Raw genomic sequence first — 22,990 nt, forward strand, 5'->3', positions numbered from 1 at the left:
CCACCTAGATGACCTTATTTTAACCTAATTACCTCTATAAAAAGACCCTATCTCCAAATAAGGTTACATTCCAAGAACTGGGGCATAAGACATCAACACATCTCTCCAGGAAGACACAATTCAACCCACAACACAATCGTCCCGTGTCACCTCCCTAATGTTCATTATTATGCAAGGGGTCCACTCTGCTCTGAGCAAATCTTTTGTATGTTACCCTGCAGCTTCCCCCACCTGACAGCAAGGGGCAAAGGAGGGCACATTTTTGAGTAAATTGACCAGAATTCAGCCTGGTCGACTTTGGCAACTTGGCCTTGGAAAGTATCTTCAGATCTCTCGGAGCTTCATTTTCCTTACCTTTAAATTGGAGTAATATATTACAAGAATGTTGTGAAGCTGTAATAAGATATTATATGCGAAGAATGCTTTTTAAGGTGTCATAGGAACGTTGCACTGGATTTTCAGTTTCTTAAAAATGGCTCTTCAGAGGGTCAACAGCACAGGCTGCCATCCGGCCTGGGTCAGATGCCCAGCTCTGCCACTGACTACTTGTGTGACTCTGGGAAGTCACTTCCCCTCTCTGTGCCTACCTTTTATCCCATAAAATGAGAATATTAACAGTTCCTCTGTTAAGCACTTGTATTGAAGATTAGAGTGTGATGTACCAAAAGCACTTAGAAACTCCTGGTACATGATATGTGCACTATTATATAAGCCTTTGCTATTTTTATTGAGGGTAAGATCACATCTCAGTACCCTGTGCGCAATTCCACCCCAGTTTCTGGCCTCGAGCAGATGCTCCCCAATGTTTGCTGAATTAATAAAGGAATGGAGGCCCACAGCTTCTGCCCTCAGGAGACAGACACTAAAGCCCTCACCTCTGCTCTGTAATGCGGCTCAGCTGATCCTCCCCTAAGCGGTGCAGAGAACTGGCCCTGCGGTGACGCAGGGGCCACGCCGCCCGTACCTCCCCAGGCTGTGTTTCTTTCTTTCTTTTTTTCTTTATTCTGTGATGCAAGGAATTTTATTTATTTATTTTTTAAACATCTTTATTGGAGTATAATTGCTTATTGTAAGTGTGTTAGTTTCTGCTTTATAACAAAGTGAATCAGTTATACATATACACATGTTCCCATATCTCTTCCCTCTTGCGTCTCCCTCCCTCCCACCCTCCCTATCCCACCCCTCTAGGTGGTCACAAACCACCGAGCTGATCTCCCTGTGCCATGAGGCTGCTTTCCACTAGCTATCTATTTTATGTTTCGTAACGTATATATGTCCATGCCACTCTCTCACTTTGTCACAGCTTACCCTTCCCCCTCCCCATATCCTCAAGTCCATTCTCTAGTAGGTCTGTGTCTTTATTCCCGTCTTACCCCTAGTTTCTTCCAATGCAATCCCTATCAAACTACCACTGGCATTTTTCACAGAACTAGAACAAAAAATTTCACAATTTGTATGGAAACACAAAAGATCCCAAATAGCCAAAGCAATCTTGAGAACCAAAAATGGAGCTGGAGGAATCAGGCTCCCTGACTTCAGACTATACTACAAAGCTATAGTAATCAAGACAGTATGGTACTGGCACAAAAACAGAAATATAGATCAATGGAACAGGACAGAAAGCCCAGAGATAAACCCATGCACATATGGTCACCTTATCTTTGATAAAGGAGGCAAGAATATACAGTGGAGAAAAGACAGCCTCTTCAATAAGTGGTGCTGGGAAAACTGGACAGGCACATGTAAAAGTATGAGATTAGAATACTCCCTAACACCATACACGAAAATAAGCTCAAAATGGATTAAAGACCTAAATGTGACGCCAGAAACTATCAAACTCTTAGAGGAAAACATAGGCAGGACACTCTATGACATAAATCACAGCAAGATCCTTTTTGACCCACCTCCTAGAGAAATGGAAATAAAAACAAAAATAAACAAATGGGACCTAATGAAAGTTAAAAGCTTTTGCACAGGCTGTGTTTCTTGAATCAAGTGCAGCTTCCTCCTGCAGCTGCTCAGTTTGCAGGTCAGTCTCAAGGCAGCAAGTAATACACACCAGCCCGAGAGGAATGTACTTTTCTTTGTTACTAAAACTGAATGCACCCTGAAAAGGACACTCTACCCTTCCACCTCCTTCCAGTGCTTCTTCACCTGATTGGCCCTGTTTTCCTGGTCTTTTTTCCCCATCTTACTCCCCTTCCTGCCCACCCCTTCCCAATGCCCCATCCATACCTCACCCACCCCTTCTCCCACCTCCTCCTGGAAACCTTACCCAACTTGACACCAACAACCAGGGCACTCTGGCCTTGTCACAAGTATATTTATAATGAGGTGTGATATGCAAAATATTTTAATATAAATACCTCCCAGGGCAGTGACCAGTCAGAATGCCCCAGAGCTGGGTCAGGGAGGCCCCCTCTTGCTGTGCCAGATTTAACTCTTTGATCCCTGGGATCCAGGAGGGAGAGGTGGTAGGATCTGGGGGAAGGGGCTAGAGTGACCAGAGAAGAGGGGAAAACACCTGACACTCCACAGGCTTGGGACTGTGGCTATTTTCTAAGTGGAAACGAGGTATAAATACCCACTAAATATCAGCCTTTAAGGCGGATTGTCTGCCAGTATCCGAATTCCAGGAAGTTCCCTATGAGGTGGGGGGGTAGGTGATTGACCACGTGGTTTTCAAATCAGGCTGAAAGAGACTGTACAAAAACAGAAAGTGTAAAATAAAGTTTGTGTCTTTGGCTAGATTTCACTTATTTGGAAAATGACCAGCTTCTAATCATACTGATCAGCTGATGATAAAAAAAAAAAAAAAAAAAACAGTAGCCAATACTTCCTAAGCATTTGCTTTGTCTCAGGTGCCGTGTGAAGGCCTTTATAAGGCTTCGGGAACTTGACCGCCCCCCCAGAGTGGTCGTGAATTAGTCTGGCTCGTTTTAATTTTCCAAATCGCCAACCCTTACTCCCTACCCACCTCCCTCCGCATATATCTAACTAGATAATCTGATAAAGGTCTTAGTCTGAACGTGATATGTGCCTCTTCCACTAGAGTCATCCCTGGCCCCTAAGCTAGGCGGAGTTCCCTACAATGTGCTCACAAAGCGCCTTGAATTTCCCCTTGTTGAGGCATTGCTCACTCTGTGTTTTGACTGCCCATTGAATATCACAGGGCTCGTCACGCAATTTGCTGGGGGAGAGAAAGGGGGACAGTCGTCTGATAACATGCACTGGGTGCCCATTGTGTGAGGGTCCCTGTACTGAGAAGTGTAAGACATAGACCAGAAAGGCCTGCCCTCCCCACACAGGCAACATCCTAATGCTGTGAGATTAATATTGCACAGAGCTTCTGTTTCACCCACGGCCATAGCCACGCACACACGGATGAGCGTGATGTCAGGAAACTAGACACTCTGAAGTCAGACAGCAGCTAGACTGGTTCTGTGTTGTGTCAGTACACTATCACCATCCACACTACCCAGTGTTCCTCTGTGACTCAGAAGATACGAATCTTTTAGCTAAATAAAATCATTTTCAAATGAAGCATCTGAGGCTTGGAAATCAGTTTCCTTAAATCTCTGGAGAATGGAGGGACTATTTTTGGTCTCACTGATTTCTCTTAACTGGCACATTTTCAGTTAACGTAGAAAGTTAACAAGATGGATAATCCTTGCCAGTAAAGACAGGGCTTGGCGCCTCGATCAAACTGACAGACAGCTCTTTCCAATCATAAGACACAGTAGTCTGAGACACTTCAACTGCCCAGGCTCAAGGACAGAGAAAAGAAGTCACAGAGGAAAACGGTGAAAAAGAATTCTTCACGTAATTGGAGAATCGAGGGAAGGAGACAGGCTCAGTACATTTTGAAGCATATATAAAAAAATAAACTTGAGTCTTAATGTTAATAAATTAATTGATTGAATCATTAAACTTCTCAGGCAGCCAAATCCATTTAAAAAAATGGAAACGTGCTTTGAAACGGCGAACTGCAAACAATTCACCCTCTTTGCCTCTCCTCCCCATTCATTCATTTTTATGTTTCTTCTGTTTAAACGGTCACAGATTAGGTCTTAAGAGCACAGTAGCGCTTGAAGGAATAGGGCAGTTACATTGGTATGACTATAAATGAGGCACAGATCTGCTCCTAGAGCACTGGTGATGGCCTCAAGGTCTTCCAGCCTCTCCGGGGATAACAGGTCCGCCCTAAAGGCGGACCTAGAGAGGTCACACTCAGGAGCATTCGCAGCTCCCTGGAAGGAAGGGAAAAGCGCCAGCCTTGGGGAAGACGGCTGCACCTCACCTGCTCAAACCAAGGCCTCTGGGTTGTTGTTTTTTTTTCCCACTTTCAAAAACCTTGAGAGATTTTGAGACTAGGGAAACTGACGCTGTGAGCATCTGATCCCCCCACCCCGGTCAGTTTCGTCACTTAGAAAACATCTGCTGAACAGGGACCAAAGCAGTGGCCTATTTGACTGAACTTTCCACTGTAGGTACTTAAGAACTCCTCCTAGGCTTAATCGATTTTGACTTAATTTGCCACATCTGCTGATGCACTTCATGCCCCCCCATCACATAGACTGTTCACGATTCTCCTAACATATTGGGACTGTTGCCAACATACCTCCCAGGTGTCACCCTTCACTGTAACTGTTGGTTTATGTGGCTTTCTCCTTTTACTAGATTAGGAACATTCAAGGGGGAGGTAGATGTAGAATTGACAACGTATAGCAAATTATTATTTTTTTCAGAGCAACTGTGGTTGTCTCTCGAGCTCTGACAAACATCAGAAAGAGCTGAGCTATGAGAACATGATCACCCCCATTTGACAGATAAGAAAATTGAGGCACAGGCTGTTATACATTATCTGCAAAAGTTAATCTAACCATTTAGGGATGAAGCCACAACCCGAATTCCAGGATTTTCCCACTATAATGCACAGCTGCTTTGAACTCTGGATTAGTCATGCCATGTTAATCAGGCCTGGCAAGTTTCAGCAGGACAGATATCAAAGAAAACCAGATCTGAGGTTCTTCTGAAGAGAGAAATGGCCAAGGCTGGTGCTGATTGTGAGAACAAGAATCGTGTTCAAGAGCTTGGTGGACAGGCCAGAGAGAAGCACCGTGATACAGAAACTGAACTAGTTCTCAGGAAGGTTGTTTTTATTTTTATTTATTTATTCGCTTGGTTTTTGGCTGTATTGGGTCTTCATTGCTGCGCGCGGGCTTTCGCTAGCTGTGGTGAGCGGGGTCTACTCTTTGTTGCAGCGTGCAGGCTTCTCATTGCGGTGGCTTATCTTGTTGCGGAGTGTGGGCTCTAGGCGTGCGGGCTTCGGTAGTTGCAGCACGTGGGCTCAGTAGTTGCAGCGCACAGGCTCTAGAGTGCAGGCTCAGTAGTTGTGGTGCATGGGCTTAGCTGCTCCACAGCATATGGGATCTTCCCGGAACAGGGATTGAACCCGTGTCCCCTGCATTGCCAGGTGGATTCTTAACCACTGCGCCACCAGGGAAGTCCCAGGGAGGTTGTTTTTAATACCGTGTATTTTTATCTACTCTGCGGAGAGGGTGTTGGTAATAGTAATAATGATGAGGAAGAGGAGGAGGATAATAATAAAAACTAATAGAGGGCTTACTATGTGCCAGGGACTGTTCAAACACTGTATATGCATTAAATCTTAATCCTTACCAAAGCCTATGAGGGGGGAACTATTGTTACACCCATTTTACAGATGTGGCAACTGGAGGCCACAAGGTCCCATGGCAAGAACAGCAGAGCTGGATTTTGAGCCCAAGTAGTCCAGTTCTAGAGACTGTTCCCTTTACCACTGGTTTAAACCGCTTCTCCAGGAAAGGTTCCAAGATGGAACAGGCTTCAGGAATGTGACTCCAGCACATCAGGATTTCGCTAGGTTGGTTTCACGCGTGCGGAACGCGAGGGAATCTGAGAGGTTCTTCGGTGGCCTCCACGGACCTCCCAAGCAGGCTCCTGGACTCGGAGCATCCCAGCAGGCCGCTTTGGGAACGCAGACCATTTGCCCCCAATCTTAGAGTCAGATTCTCCACTCCACAGCCAGGCCTGCTCCCTTGAAAACACCATCACATGCTGAAAGCAGTGAGCAGCCAAGACCCAACGGGAAGAGGAGGAATTAGTGGATCAGACTGTGGCCCTGGGCCTCAACTGGAATTATCTCCCAAAAGGGCCTTTGTAGAGTCTGCTGATCAATGGCACGGCCCACACTAAGAAACAATTTACATCGTCCCCGAGTCGTACAGCAGGGGCCTATTGTCAGTCTCAATTGCAGTTCATATAAAATCCATCGCTTTTCCCATGGAAAACTAATGGGATATAGTTGTCTGTTAGCTACTCCTAGGGGCCAGACTCCTATTGTTGATCCCTTTAATAATCTCCTAATTCATCTGTTTTCTTTTTTGCTTCCATATTTTAATGGACTTTTTCAGTTAGGAGCATACTAGGAAAAGACTCTAAAAATTCCTGGTTTTAAAATAACCAATTGGGGGCTTCCCCTGGTGGCGCAGTGGTGGAGAGTCCGCCTGCTGATGCAGGGGACACGGGTTCGTGTCCCGGTCCGGGAGGGGATCCGCTGGGCCCGTGAGCCATGGCCGCTGAGCCTGCGCGTCCGGAGCCTGCGCTCTGCAACGGGAGAGGCCACAACAGTGAGAGGCCCGCGTACGGCAAAAAAAAAAAAAAAAAAAAAAAAAAAAAATTTAAAAAAAAAGAGTCCATTAAAATAACCAATTGGAAAACCTCATTTTCCAATTATGCTTTTCCTTTCTCACACCAACCTGATTTTGAATTTTTTTCTTAGCCAGAGCTGCATTTATTCTCTCCCATGTCGTGCAATGTAACGACCATGTAATTCCGATAGCTACGATCTGTTGTTCTGACAAGTACATGTGACAGTTATTCAGCATCTTTCCTCATCCTGTTAAGCATCAACATGGGTATTCTGCATTAGAATCTTTCATGGTCGCTTATTTTAATAAACTTAATTCAGCTTGAAATTCTTACTTGCTTCTAACCATCCTCCCTAAACTAAATTTTCCTGGAGTAGAGATTACTTTGGAAAGCAGAATGAAGTGCCCAAATCCTATGTAAACGACATCAGAATTCTGTTATTGTTTTTAAATAAGCGGATTCCAAACAGTGCAAACCATAACAACGTTAGAGATACAAAATCTAATCACCAGGGTAAGATTTTATACGTAGCGTAAAACATAAATCTGATCTTGCTCTTCTCCTGCTTCAAAACTTTCCGTGGCGATGAAGTTCATAGCCCTCAACTTGACTCCCAGAGTTCTTTGGTATCTGGTTCTAGGCTACTTCTTCCCATTTTATCTCTTATCATCCCCCCACCGCAACCCACACCCCGTTCTGTATTCCAGCCTTGAGAAACTTCAAGAAGGCCCCCAGATGGTACATTCTCCTAGCACGTCCTCTTCCTTTTGTCCTCATTTTGTATTCTCCCCCTCAATACACAAATACACACACACACACACACACACACACACACTTTAGCCCTCACTCACTCCCTTGCCAAGTTCCTTCTCATCCTTCAGGTCTCAGTTTAAATATGTCACTTCTTCAGAGCCCTCCTTTGCCACCAGTCTCAATTCTGACCCTCTCCCACCATTCTCTCTCGGCCTTCTCCTCCAGAACAGGGACCATAGTTTGTAATTATACATTTATCTATGTCACTGTCTGGCTAATATCCTTCTTCACCACCTGATTGCAGGCTTCAGGCAGGGAGGCAGCAGCTCTTGTGTTTACTCACCTTTAGTTAACTAGCACTTAGCACAAGACCTGGTACACAGCAAGGTCTCAATAAATATTTGTTGAATGAAGGAAGGAATGAGACCCTAGCCTGGAAATAGACCCAGAACAATGGTGAGTGTGATCCAGACCACCTGTCATTTCTGAACCTGCTGCATCCCACCCGGGGTGGGTGGGGCCCCTGAGGGCTGCAACCTCCACATTAGACCCTGGTGTGGGACCATCTGCCTGGACTTCTCCAGGGCTCCCATTTTCCAGTTCTAGAAGATTCTTCACAAAGACTCTGGAATGGTGCCCTCCCACTCCATCCCACAGAACCTGTGCCAGTCCCCTTCTCCAGGGGCTGGACCCCACCTCTCTTATCTCTCGGAAACAGTGTTTAACCAAGGAAGGAAGAGTTAAAATAAAAAAAATTAAAAAATAAAAAAACAATCCTAGCAGCCACAGGAAGACTTTCCCAAGACATTTTCATCTTCATTTCTTGGACTAAAATTGGGAGACGCTATTTTGGACACTTCTGTTTTGTTTCACAATGATATACAAAGATGCTTTACATTTCTGCTCACTGCCCTCTCCCGTCGGGTTATGACAACTTGCTTTGATAATCAACAGTTTTTGTGCAATGGTGTGTATCCTGACAGATCTTACGCCTTAACAAAGACTTCCTTACCAATTGTTTACTGTGTCAGATAGTTTTATTTTGACAGTAACTTTTCCTTTAGGATTTTAGAGTCCTGTAGTATCCCTTACTAAAATTCTGCTGCCTCGAGTTTCCCAGGCTTTGAATTTGTATGCCCCATACATCTGCGCTGCAACACCTTTCAAAATATTGATGCTAGACTGCACCGTGTTCCAGGGCTCTCTCCTCAAACATGGATACTTGCAGAAATATCCTGTAGACTTGAAAATAATTGTAAATATAAGATATTGGAATAAGTATAATTAAGTACTGATTGCTTTTATCATGTTTTGAAATGAGAAGCTACTCTAGAGGAGAAACAAAAAGCCAATCAAAACATAACTAAAGGGCTTCCCTGGTGGCGCAGTGGTTGAGAATCCGCCTGCCGATGCAGGGGACACGGGTTCGTGCCCCGGTCCGGGAAGATCCCACATGCCGCGGAGCGGCTGGGCCCGTGAGCCATGGCCGCTGAGCCTGCGCGTCCGGAGCCTGTGCTCCGCAACGGGAGAGGCCACAGCAGTGAGAGGCCCGCGTATCGCAAAAAAAAAAAAAAAAAAAAAAAAAAAAAAAAAAAAACATAACTAAATCTGTAATCCTGCATTTACTGTAAAGAAAATGACACACAAATATCTTTTCTTTCTTTGGTAACGCTGACAACACTTCCCCAGTACTTACTACATGCCAGGCGTTCTCTACACCTTGTGCCTGTATTAGCTCATCTAATCCTACAACAGCCTTTAGAGGAAAACACAATAATCATCTTCACTGTAGAGATGAAAACACCAATATACAAGAAATTCAAGTAATTTGCTCCAAGTTACAAAGGTAGGAAAAAGCAGAGCCAACTTATGTGCTCAGAGTCATGTGCCTCCAGAGCCTGTGAGCCTAACCATCCTCTGACCCCCTTCCGACAGCCAGACCCCGGCAAATGATCTTTGTCCACTCCCAAATCCTCATATATATTCTATTCTATTTTAAATTGTGTTCAGTAGCCTATTATTCTATGAAGGAGGATGCTAGATTTTTATCCTCCCTGGATTTTAACTGTTGCTAATAAATAGGTTAGTACAGTGAGGTAATTGAGTCAGATAAACCTAGATTTAAAATCCAGCCCTGGGGCTTCCCTGGTGGCGCAGTGGTTGAGAATCCGCCTGCCGATGCAGGAGACACGGGTTCGTGCCCTGGTCCGGGAAGATCCCACATGCCGCGGAGTAACTAAGCCCGTGAGCCGTGGCCGCTGAGCCTGCGCGTCCGGAGCCTGTGCTCCGCAACGCGAGAGGCCACAACAGTGAGAGGCCCGCATACCGCAAAAAAAAAAAAAATAATAAATAAATAAAAATAAAAATAAAAAAAATAAATAAATAAAATAAAATCCAGCCCTACCACCTACCAATTATATAACCTTTGTAAAGTTTCTTGATCTTTCTGAGTACATTTGCTGTTTTGTAAAATAGGGATCATTACAGCTGTTATAAGGAGCAAATGAGATAACCATGTATCAATTGTCTGGTACATGGGTAAGCAATAATATACCTCACTCCAAGTGTGTAAGTAAGAACAGTAGGAAATGGTATTAATTCTCATGGAAAAGAAGGTTCCATCAACAAGTTACGAATTCGATGTTGTAAACCATGTTCCATTGGCTGAAAATAGTTTATGTAGTTCCTTAAGAGTCCCAGTTGTGTCAAGAGAAGACAGCACTGACGAAAAAAAAAATATATTTTTCTAGGCTAATCGAAATTTTTACCTGAAGCTACAAAGCATTACATTAGAAGGCTAATGCTCAAATTGACAATTCTATGAACGAGCAAAATATAATAGCCAAACTGGTAGAAGCGTCGATGTTTCACAAATTCCAACCCCATTCTATGGAACTCTGCTTTCCCAGATCCCCGCACGAGGCCCTTTGTACATTTGTACACATAGGCGGCCCATACGTGTACCCTGTATACATGAGCCTCTCTGGGTGTCATCTTCCAAGGGAACTGACGGTGTTTGAAGAGAGTTTGAATTGAGCTTGTCAGAGAGAAGCCTGGGGAGACTTATCATCTATACAAGAAATGTCACTCTCTTCAACTCTCCTCCACCCCTGATAATAGGCAGTAGCCACGCCCCATGACCACCTCCCACAACAGATGATAAGAATGTATTTGGACACCTGACCTAAGGCAGCCAATCCAGAGACCGGTCACACTCCTGTGCTCTAGGACCTGGCCCAATTCGAACGCTTTCTTGGAGATTTTATTTTAGAAAATCCAGAGACTCGGGCAATTGTCAAGGGAGGACAGAAAGAGAAGTAAAATAAGACATGCCTGAAGCAGGTGGGTAGGGCTGGAGGGAGCCTAGGACATCACAAAACAATGAGCAAAGTAAAGTTAGGATTAAAACTTAACCTTAAAAATCTGCAGACAGAAGTAGATGGAGAGAGAAAGAGATTTCTAGACTGCTTTGACTTGGATTATTTTTTTTTTAACTTTTTATTTCGTATTGGAGTACAGTTGATTAAAAAATGTTGTGTTGGTTTCAGGTGTACAACAAAGCGGATCATTTTAAATTGTGGGTCCAGTTTGCCAGTATTTTAACAGTGGCCCTTCCAGCACTTGACCCAAGATGTCTGTTTCCTCCCTTAGGATGCTGAATGAAACATCGACAATATGAACTTGAGCCTAAGGAGACATGCTGACCTTGCCCGTTGTTACAGAGTAACTTTAGCAGAAACGTGACCGATTCCTTCTGGGGTCCCCGGTGCCCGCTTCTGTGTCCTCCCTACAGAGGGCGGCACAGCCTCTCATGCTGCTAACGCGGGTTGATGAGCGCAGAGCACCAGGCTGAGCCCAGGACCCCTGTCTGCCCTTCTCCGCGGCAGTGTAGGAGGCTGACATTCGGGAAGGAGCCTACGCCACCACAAGTGCAGCTGAAATGAGCAGGGGGCAGCGTGTGAGCTCCAGATGTTTAGAATTAGGATGACTATAAACAAATTTGTTTGCCCAGATCCACCCAGCTTGCTTTTTAAAATTACTTTTATATTTGGTAAACAAACCCATATTCTCTTTCCTTGGTTGCAAATAAGACTAATTCTTTAGGGAATGACAATCCCTGTACTGGTTAACACAGTTCATTATTCTTTCTCCAGAAATTGCATAATTCGCACATCACCATGATTCTCTCAATTGGTAGTTTTGAAAACTTGGGAATTCAGTATAAACACTACCATTTGTGATTACTCTTCAAGACTGGTTTAAGGCACACCTGTCACCTAATTAATTTTTTTTTTTCACTTTGCCCACTTTAACATCCCAATGCTACTTTAGCTGTAAACACTCTTCACTACCTCATATTGTGACGTTTAATTTTATACAGCTGTCACGGGATTGGGGCAGGGACACGGGCTGCAGCTTTCATGTATTATATAGCAAACTGCTCCGTTGCAGGTGAGTTCATGCCTGGAAATTTCACCTGTGCATCAGTTAGTAAGAAATGTCCGCTCCTATTCTACCACCGCCTCTTCTTCAATCATCTGATTCAGGGGTGTCTTCAGCCACCCTGGAGCACACATTTCAAGACCTTCTGATTACTTTCCCCGCGGCACAAATGTGGCGCCTGATTATTCACATCTTGTCATTCACTCCAGCACAAACCAACGTTTAGCAAGTTCAAAGCTTCCTTTTGATGAGTCACTGTAAATATGCTCCTCTGACGGCCTTCTACGCTGCCTAGAAGGGTCCGACTTTACTCTCAGCAGTCACGTTTCCTTAGGGTCTTTTGTCAGAGTTAGAATCCGCTAAAAACAACAACATTTCAGGAAGCTTCTCTGTTCAACAGGTCTGAGCAAGGCTGATAATCATCTAATGCCTGATTCACCCCTTGTATGTTCCAACATACGTGTGCACACACGTGCACACACACAGATACACACCTTCGTATATAAGGAATGATTGTGAAATGGTTGACAACAGAGTGGAAAGCTACTTATGACAGTCCTAAAACCAAAACTCTTTCTTCCAGGGCCGTTGTTCAAGAGAGAACTGCAAGTATCTTCACCCTCCAACACATTTAAAAACTCAACTCGAAATTAACGGGAGGAACAATTTGATCCAGCAAAAAACTGCAGCAGCAATGCTTGCCCAGCAGATGCAATTCATGTTTCCAGGAACCCCACTTCATCCAGTGGTGAGTACATTGCATCTCATGATGGGCGTTGGTACACGCAAGGCCACGTTGACCTAAAATGGTGTCCGCCCACTTTGTCTCTTTGGCTGCCATTAAAGCAAATAGCTTTGAAGCTAACTAGATGCTGAAAATAGGGTTTTTTAGATTATTTAAATGGAAAAACGCATGTAGAAACTGTAGGCAAAGACAATTTCTAATCAATATCTGGGCAATCTGTGTCACTCCAACTCTTTCTCACCAGTGACCTCCACATTTGAACCATCTTAGAAGGGCAACGGTTCTACATTCTCATTTAGAGTATGAATTGATGATCTATGCAAAGAAGAGATTCTGATGCCTAAAACATTATTAGCAATGCAACAGATAGCTTATTTGTTCAACGGTATCATTTTAAGGAAGGGGAAAATGAAACCACAGAAATTAGTGGATTTACCCAATGTCCTGCAGCTAATCGGTTGTGGAGCTGAGCCTGGACCTCAGACATCTTGACCAGGGCGCTTTCTGCAGTCTGCTCCCCCTGGAGTCCGGCAGAGGCCTGAAGGACGGCTGCCTGAGCCACCCACGCCTCCCGTCTCAGAGGCCTGCAAAGGGTGCAGGAGCTGAGGCAAGGCCCACAGGATTAAACGCCCAGGGAGTTCAGCCTACGAATACGTACTGTGTCATATTTTCTCCCTGATTTCAGTGTTTGAAAGTACTTCCTTAAAGGTCTGGAAATTGCTCTAGGAATGAGGCCCTGAGGGAAATGAGTGCATTTTTTGGCTTTAGTGAATTTCGTTTACACTTGTAAATTTTTTGTCAAAAACAAGCTAATTTTTTAAAAAACAAAGCCAGTGAAGTGAGTGAAATTTGCTCTTTTTTGAAAAAAAGGTACATACACAAGAGAGGATTGTTTAAAAATCAGTCTTGGGCTTCCCTGGTGGCGCCATGGTTGAGAATCCGCCTGCCGATGCAGGGGACACGGGTTCGTGCCCCGGTCCGGGAAGATCCCACGTGCTGCGGAGCGGCTGGGCCCATGAGCCATGGCCGCTGAGCCTGCGCGTCCGGAGCCTGTGCTCCGCGACGGGAGAGGCCACAACAGTAAGAGGCCCATGTACCGCAAAAAAAAAAAAAAAAATCATTCTTTATTGTTTGAAAATTCTATGTCATTGAAAGCTGCTGAATGAAAAGAGGTAGGTAGTTACCAGGGAGTTACATTTTCTTGTTGTGCATCCATGAGATGAGATGGGGAAGGTGGGGTTGGTCCAGGAAGAGGGGGGAGAACTGGGCAGATTGTTGGCAATTCTGCTGGTCTCCGGGTTTCTGCCCAAGAATAGCGGCACAAAGTAGCCAGGAACCAGCTCTGCCCAGAGTTTAAAAAAATAAAAGTGCAGGTGCAGGGGGCTCCAAGATAAATCAGCTACAGTCTTGTGGGTGTAGACAGACTCAAGGAAAAGGCAACGTAAGATTCAGGCCCAGGGAGTTATGGTTTTGGATGAGGCAGGAAAGGCTGCTTGGAGGAAGTCCCAAAGAAGTACATCCTAAAGGATGAGTAGGAGTTACCCTAGAGGTAAGGACAACACAGGTAGAGTCCTGAACACATCTGACAGCAAATACAGGCGTTTAAGTGGATCTACTTAAAACCATTCACATGTATAATTTATGGTTCTCTCTATTGATACACACGTATAAATTATTTTATTAAATTACCTAAATGCTAAAATAATTTAATTGTACATATTAAATGACATCTATGGGAATAAACTGAGAACCACCTAGGTCAACATAGCAACGGTGCATTCTATCGTTTTAATCATTCACTTCTTATTTACTTAGAATTTGTAAGGATTGACCCTGGTACCCAATAATGGCAATGTTAATAAGAAAATTCCATTCCTGTTATAAACTATTAGTTGAATTTTCTTTGAAAGTTATGTTTATGTATTGTCTCATATATTAATTAGAAGACAATACTCACGATGACTCTGTGAAGAAGGAATATTACATTTAAGTATCTTAATAGAGGTTTTTAAATCGCAAGAAAAATTAGAACAAAAAAATGTAATCAACTTAAAAATCATTAACTCTACAAACAAATAACTTCAGAGTCTCGGGAATGAATCAGTGACCTAATACAGGGTCGTAGGCCAAATAATGGCCCTCAAAGGTACCTGGAAATGTAAATGTCGCCTTCCAAGGAAATAGGGTCTTTGCAGATGTGATTTCCCTTTGAGATAGGGAAATTCTCCCGGATTAAATGCGATCACAAGCGTCCTTATGAAAGAGGCGGAGGGACAGTTGACACACATACGGAAGAGGAGAAAGGCAACGTGCCCATGCGGGCAGAGACTGGAGTGATGTGGCCACTAGCCAAGGGATGCCAGCAGCCACCAGAAAAAGGAAGAGACAAAGAATGGATCCATCCCTAGAGCTTCCAGAGGGACTATGATCTTGCCAAAGCCTTGACTTTGGCCCGGGGAAACTGACTTCAGACTTACGGCCTCCAGAACTATGAAAGAATAAATGCATGTTGTTTAAGCCACCAGGTTTGTGGGACTTTGTTAGAGCAGCCACGGGAAACTAATACATGCAGAAATTGCTTAAGACAAATTGATAGACATAAAGTAGCCAGTACCCCTCCATTTTTAGGTTTCCTTCTTAGGTAAACTTCTCTAAAGAGCTATGCATATTTTTTTCCACTCCCTTTATCTCCCATCTCCACTGAAATCTCTCACCAGTGACCTCCATGTTGCTAAACCAATGGGCACTTCTGCTTTTACTGTACTCTTTCGACCTCTTAGTAACATGCAATCAGTCTCTCCTTTGCGGAGCACCCCTCGCTCTCTGATCGTTCCTTCCTCCTCTGTCTCCATTGACCATTCTTTTCCTCTATTATATGTTGAGGCTGCTATACACTGACGTTCCCAGTGCTGGATCCCTCTCTCATTTACCCTCTCCTTCACGGTCTCATCCATTTCTGTGGCTCTGAATCATCTACAGGCTGAGAACTCCCAAATGCACGTTCCCAGTCCAAACCTCTCCTCGAGTCCCAGGTTCAGGTATCCAGCTTCCTACTGGACTCACCTTCAGATTTCTCACAGGAACTTGACATGGTCAAGACCCATTTTTTTATCCGACTACTCTTCCATCTCAGTACGTGCAACCAGCAGTTTCAAACCAAAACCAAGCAGATTCTCTCACGTCCAGTTCATCAGCAAATGCCGGCCTTCAAGTCCATCCTCTTCTCCTCCCAGCCCCCTCGTCTGAGCCACCATCAAGTATTTCAGAATACTTTATAAGCTGTCTCCTCCTAATCTCTCAAGTTCCACTCTTGCTTTATTCCCATGGATCCTGCACACAGCAACCGGAGGACTCTTTTAAACACATAAAGACATCATATCACACCCTTTCTTTCAACACTTCAATGCTTTCCCATTTCACTGGAGACAAAGCCTGAACGTGTAACCCGGACTTTGTCTAGAGTGCCATCTGTGATCAGGTCCCTTCCCAGCTCACCAACTCATTCCGGGCCACTCTTCCTTTATCCACTGAGACCAAACCAAACTTTCAGTTCTGTGAACACACGGAGCTCTTGTTTGCCTCAAGGCCTTTGCTTTGGCTGCAAGTTTCCTACTACTCTTCACGTTTTAACTTCATCTTATTCATAAGGGCTCCAACTCTATCCCCTGCGACCCACCACCAATCTCTGTCATTAGAGAGTGAGGCCTCCTCATTTCTGCTGATCCATAAAAATGAATAGTCATTTTATTTCTTTGTCCTTCCCCACGAGGGTTTAAGTTCAATAAATGTAGACACAGTGTTCTGGCACCATGTCTGTACCACCAATGAATATGTACTGAATGAATGAAAACGCGTGAACTATTCTTTCCTCTTCTGTCTCAGATTCATTACATTTCAAAAGTCTCATTCACCTTCTTCCTCCTAGCAGCTTTCCTTTCTCCAATGTCTAACAGAGTGTAACAGCAATTCCTCCTTCCCTTCCCAGCACGCTGCCCCCAACCCCTCACCTCCCACACACGGCTTCCCACGTACACTCAACATAAAGCAGCAGGTGGGTAGCCTTTAGTAGGACAGGGGGGCAAGGTCTCGTGTGGAGTGTTCTGTGCTCCAGAGATGCTTCCAGAAGTAAAGGGAGAAGGCTTAAGAGATGCCATGTTTCAGGCCTTTCAGTCTGAGTGCCAAATACCTACCCTTTGAAGTCAGAGCTTTCTAAATGTATGAGCTCTCACGCTCTTGTTTTAAAAAGTCAATTGACTACATTTTAGAACCATCAAATACCTCAGGCCACATAGTCGATCCTTCCTCGCCACTACAAAATATCCAAGAGCGTGTGTGCACGTGTGAGTGTGTGATCTCTGAACCCAGACCTACTGCTGTAAGGTACTGAGAAGGAAGAGTGGAGAGTGAGAAACACAGGCAGGTGGGGTGAAGTCCAGAGCGAAGACGGCAAGACAGGCATTTCGGGCATGATTTTCTTCCAGAAGCCTCTCTGCAGCTCTTGTCCTCTGGCCTCTCTCACTGCAGTTAGTGCTGAGAGATGAGGAGGACCAAATGGATCTCGTCTCAGACCACCTGGCAACAGCCCCCACTGCAGGAACCGCAGGGCCGCTTCTCCCCAGCCCTAGCTCGCGGCCTTCCGCGGGAGCAGTTCAGACATCAGCCCCAACTCCACCTGGAGACTTTAATTTGAATCCAGGATCTGAGACCCACTTTTCCAGGCAGCTGTTCAGAGCAGCCCGAACCCCCTGCCTGCGGGAGGCCCTGGCCGACTGTGGGACACGGCTCCCCGCCAATGCTCACTCCGTACGCTTATGTCCGTAAGCGCAACTCGTGTTTTCGTTCCCTCGTCTGTTTCAAGAAATTACCAATGAAATCTAGTAAGTGCAGAGGAGTAGAAACAGCCCCAGACTGGGAGCCAGGGGTCCTGGGTAGTTTGCCTTGACCCTGCCTCGGCGGCGCTGACCTTGGGAAATCCAAGCAGTCTCGACGCTAAGTTGCTTTCACCTGAAGGCTGTGCAGTTCTCGCTGCCACGCTTGGTTCTCGCGGGTACTGAGAAGATAAAGAAGACACCGTGTGTGGGAACGCTTTGAAAGCAGCCGACCCTTTCACAGATGTAAGGTATTACTGTCAGTGAGAAGAAGAATCATCATCATCTAGTGCCCATCTCTGAAAATTACCATAACTGTATTTTTTTTTTTACGATTCAACTTCAACAAAAAACACTCTAGATAAAACAAAGAGAAAATATCTGATTGAATCTATCTTCATAAAGCCTATGAACTTTTAACTTTCACATGAAAGAAAATACATACTTTCCCAACCTATATTTCAAAATAGAGAAGATATTTGCTATCATTTAGTAAGATTTTATGCCTCTATTATTATATTGCTATCCTGACTACATCCCTGTTATAGAAGCAATGGACAATTTGGGGGAAAAAAAACCTTTATTAATACTGATTTTTACACTACTAATGATATAGCTGCTATTTCGTGTGTTCCAACCATGCGAAGTATTATGAGAGAACTAACGCCTTGCTCGGCCCAAGTCTTTAAGCTAAGTAGTTTTACTTCCCTTCTGCAGATGAGAAAACTAAAGTTCAGAGAGGTTGATTTCCTGCCCAGGGTAAAGATTAATAACTGGCCGAGCTCAGGATTTTGAATTCCTGTCTCCCTTTGTCTAATATTTGCGTTTTTACTTTTTTTTTTTTTTTTTTTTTTCTGCGGTATGCGGGCCTCTCACTGTTGTGGCCTCTCCCGTTGCGGAGCACAGGCTCCGGACGCGCAGGCCTAGCGGCCATGGCTCACGGGCTTAGTTGCTCCGCGGCACGTGGGATCTTCCCGGACCAGGGCACGAACCCGTGTCTCCTGCATCGGCAGGCGGATTCTCAACCACTGCGCCACCAGGGAAGCCCGCGTTTTTACTTTTAAATAATACTCTCTGTGACCTATATTACAGCTAACATCAATAAAACGAACTGCGACATTCCTTTTCGACCATTAAATTAGATGAACAAGGAACAAAATTTGGCTAATGGCGAGAGATTTGTTGATGTCCAAAAAGGTTTTGGGAAATGGGTTTTGAGGCTCTGACAGCCCACTGACAGCCAAGGTACAACCTGAATGTGGGTCCCTGCACTGACCCGGGCTTCAAATTATCTAAAAGGGAGGGAGGTTGGGAATCTGCTTCAACAGAAAGTCAAAAATGGAGATGTAGGGAGGGCCCTAGTTTCTAAATGTTTACTTCGATCATTAGTCTCTAGATTAAATTACTCGGCTAGTACTGGTTTTTCCTAATATTTATTTTCACGCCTCATCTGTGACAGTTGTCCCCAAACTGTGCTGCACATCAGATCATGTAGTAAGTTTTTTTTTAATGCAAATCTCAAGGACCCTGCCCAGACATATTGAGTCAGAATTTGTGTTATCTCTATTTATGAAATTCCCCTCAGGCATTTCTGATATAGCTGGTTCTTTGAATCACTGATCTGTTGTGATTTATGACCTTTCAGAATTGATTTTCTTAAATCCTAACATTATAGAGCCCTTATACCATTTAAATCACTTGGCTTCTTTTCAACGGTAGTAAATTATAAAAGCTACAGTTACTGAAAACCACAACGTTCTATAATTATGACTCAAATGGGTTGAAAATGGAAAACATTCATGTATAAAACTCTGTAGAAAGTCAAGGAGGAAAAAAAATCCTAACTGCCATCAATTTCCCATGTTAAGACCTCATGAAGCAACTTTCCCCCAAAGTGAATTTTATGTCAGAGCCATAAAGATCTAAGAGCCCCTCGTAAGAGTACAGCAGCAGCCCTCTAAGACCCTTTGAATCACCTCTTCCATCCCTCCCCCGACCAGCCACTTCAGTGAAGCCTTTCAGCCTCTCCAAGAACTCCCCACACAAACTATCAGTAATTCACTGCTTTCTAACAGCATCGTTTGTAAAAGATATTTTTCCAGTATTGCTGTCAACAAAAAACTTAATACACACAGATTATTATTTTTTCCATATGTTCGACAACTCAGAGCCATAAATAAAGAACAAGAATGTTACCCACAATGTACAAATAGAGAAGCAGCATGACATGGCCAATCACATAGTTCAATATGAGAAAATTGCAGTAACACGTGATTGCAAATACCTAAAATATCCTAAAAATAAATAGGGTGAAAGTCATCCAACAACTCAAAACAAACAAAACCAACAAAAACTCTTCAGGTCCAATTCAGTGCAAAGTTTATTCTAAGAAAAATCTTTAGCATCTTAAATTTTTAACGTCAGCTCTTTGAAAGTGAAGCCAAAGTTTGTTGTTCTCTTAAATGTACATTTTAAACATCGGGTCTTTAAAAGTGAAGCCACGTTTGTTGTTCTCTTAAATGTGCATTATTTCCTTTCTGAAAGGCCTATTTTCAGGTGAAGCTCTTGAAAACAATCATCCCGTCAACAATATATTTCTTCTTATCCCTGGACAAAGAGTATAGTGATAGAGAAGTTTAGTAAGGAACTCTATGCCTTCATCACTGCTGCGCTGATTTTGTGACCTAGGAAACCAAAGCAACTTTTAATGGCCGATGGAAAAGTTCAAGCCCTCCCGTCCCACCTTTCAGGAAAGGAAGACTGGATCTAGACATAGTTGAGCTAGAGCAAGAAATAGCAGGTCTAGATGTAATCTGCCTATGAATTGGGGGGTTATATATGCTAGTGATAGAATATGGAAACAAACTGGTAAATCTGAGCAAAATAAAATACCAAATAATCCCCACTTTTTGAGAGTGTACAAACTTGGTCAGTCTGAAAATCAGTCTATAGTCAAGCGTTTTTCCTTCTTCCTCTCCTTTTGAGAGACACGTAGGCGAAATCAAAGATTATGAGTCAGCATTCCCTGCGTCTTACTGCCTTCTTGTAACATTCAATAGTTTGGAATAATGAGCAATTAGAGTGAAATTATTCGTTTCTTCTCTTGAGAACACTTTCATGGGAATAAAAGTTTAACCTGGTCCCTGTAGTTAGGTTTCTATGATGTTCTCCCACGTGTTTGTGTGGTTTGGGGAAGAGAGGACTTCATTTTTATTATGCAAAAAACAGAGAAGCTTAATGAATTTTCACAGTTCAGCATTGATCTATGCCACTAACACAAAGAGTCTTGTATGTAATGAATGAATTCTGCTCAAATGACACTTGCTGGTGGTTTTTAAAAGTTTTATTCTAAAGGAATCTTTGTCTTGTGTTATCTTCCTTTAACAGCCCACTTTTCCTGTAGGTCCCGCAATAGGGACAAATACGGCGATTAGCTTTGCTCCTTACTTAGCACCGGTAACCCCTGGAGTTGGGTTAGTCCCAACGGAAATTCTACCCACCACGCCTGTTATTGTTCCCGGAAGTCCACCTGTCACTGTCCCGGGCTCAACTGCAAGTCAGAAACTTCTCAGGACTGACAAACTGGAGGTACTTCAATCGTATTTGTGGTTTGAGATGCATTTGCGGTAGAACTATATACCTCTATGTAAGTGAATGCTTGTAAGATATTAATTCAGCCTTGCAAAACAGCCATGCACACACATTCACCTAACAGCCATGCAGCCATGCATTCACAATTCTGTTGTTTGAATTTAAGGTCAAGTATAAAGGAAAGTAGTCTGTGGGAAAAGAATAAGTTTAATACAAACAAAAATCTGTGGTGTGGAATGTGTGTTCAGGGGCAAAATGTGTAACGACCAATGGAACGTTGAATCAGTCACTATGCAGGCCACGAAGATGGTTCCCAAGGGCTCCAGCTGTGCCAGGCATGAACTTTTGCTGGATCCTGGAAAAAGGTCTGGTAACGGGCAGGTGAGGAGGCCAGCAGCCAGGACAAGGTGGACACTCAGGGACAGGGGTGGGAGGACGTAGGACTATGACTACTGACCAAGTGGTATGACCGTATTTCAGTATTTGAAGAACTAGTATGGCTGCTCTAGCATGTTCCAGGATATCAGCCCCAGTTATGTATAGGTCAACAGGGGGGAACTGGAGCCTGGGAAAATCTAATTATTGATTTGAGATATTTTCTTTAACTTAAATCAAGTGACCTACAAAAGTCAAGAAAACACAGACTTAGAGAACAAACTTTTGGTTCCCCGGGGGGGAAGGGTGGGGGGAAGGGACAGTTAGGGAGTTTGGGATTGACAGGTACGCACCGCTATATTTAAAATGGATACGCAACAAGGACCTACTGTAGAGCACAGGGAACTCTGCTCAATATTCTATAACAACCTAAATGGGGAAAGAATTTGAAAAAGAATAGATACATGTGTATGTATAACTGAATCACTTTGCTGTACACCTGAAACTATCACAACATTGTAAATCAACTATACTCCAATATAAAATAAAAAGTTAAAAAATTCATATATTTATAAAACATAATTCTTAAGTCATGAGTCAAACCAACTCACCTGTACTTTACTAGGTAAAATTTCTCTTTAATCAGTTAGGGCTTTCATCCATTTATCTTAACTACTGTATCCTATGACATTTCATAGAGCATTTTATATGGGTGTATACAGAGTCTGATAGATTTTTCAAAGAGTTCCTTTCATTCAACCACCAGTTCGTTGTTAGGTGATATATACGTATGGTTAGGATGTACACTGTGCATTATCTTGGATCATTTGCGAATGTTCTTTCAATGTGCATTTGTTTAAATATTTACCCAATAAATGTTGAAAATGATAAAATGTTGCCTAATACCAGCTTCCCTCTGGAGTATCTAGATCCCCAAATGAAAAGACAATAAACTCCCATCGCTACTGTTTTGATCAAGACTAACCCTGTGCATATTGAACAGACCTTTCATGGGACTGGAAAAGTGTTTGGGGCTCCACCTGGTGGACCCATGAAGGTTTCGTGTTCAGTACGTGACCGTGCGGTTTAGAAAACAAATTAAATCAGCTGAGTTGGGAACAAGTTGTCCTTCCCAAAGGATTGGGTAGACAAAGACACATGTAAAACTGATTCACGAGGACTTCAGAAAAGCGGCTCGCAATTCATTTCAAACCAGGAATGAAGTCAGCTGCACACAGAGCCCCTTGGTAAATGCCTGGTGGCTACTCTACGCCCCAGCGCAGTCTTAGCCTGGAGTCATTCCACTTACGGAGGGAGGCATGCTCAGAATCTGTGGGAGTAGTTTAGTAATTTTTATTTTGTACATTTTATGAGCTAAAGATGGAATGTTGGATAATATCCAAAGTAGAAGGAAACAGTTAATAATTTTGTGATTTATCTGTTTACCCTTTAAACTCGCGTGGTCACTGGTCAGTGAAACTGTATTTCCCGAGTTCTTCTGACTCTCACAAGGCTTGAACGT

General features: G+C 43.6%; 1 protein-coding gene across 15 annotated transcripts in view; it reads left to right on the top strand.

Annotated features, from left to right (window-relative positions):
* Positions 1–22,990, top strand: part of MBNL2 (muscleblind like splicing regulator 2) — a 154,459-nt gene that overhangs the window by 87,150 nt on the left and 44,319 nt on the right. For all 15 annotated transcript variants that reach the window (XM_059042028.2, XM_067016573.1, XM_067016571.1 and 12 more), the window contains exons 3-4: positions 12,473–12,637; positions 20,890–21,090. In XM_059042028.2, the coding sequence (XP_058898011.1) occupies positions 12,473–12,637; positions 20,890–21,090 (366 nt within the window). The remainder of the gene's footprint in view (positions 1–12,472; positions 12,638–20,889; positions 21,091–22,990) is intronic.

The sequence above is a fragment of the Kogia breviceps genome, chromosome 16 (genome assembly GCF_026419965.1).
Source record: "Kogia breviceps isolate mKogBre1 chromosome 16, mKogBre1 haplotype 1, whole genome shotgun sequence".
In the NCBI taxonomy this organism is placed as follows: domain Eukaryota; kingdom Metazoa; phylum Chordata; class Mammalia; order Artiodactyla; family Physeteridae; genus Kogia; species Kogia breviceps.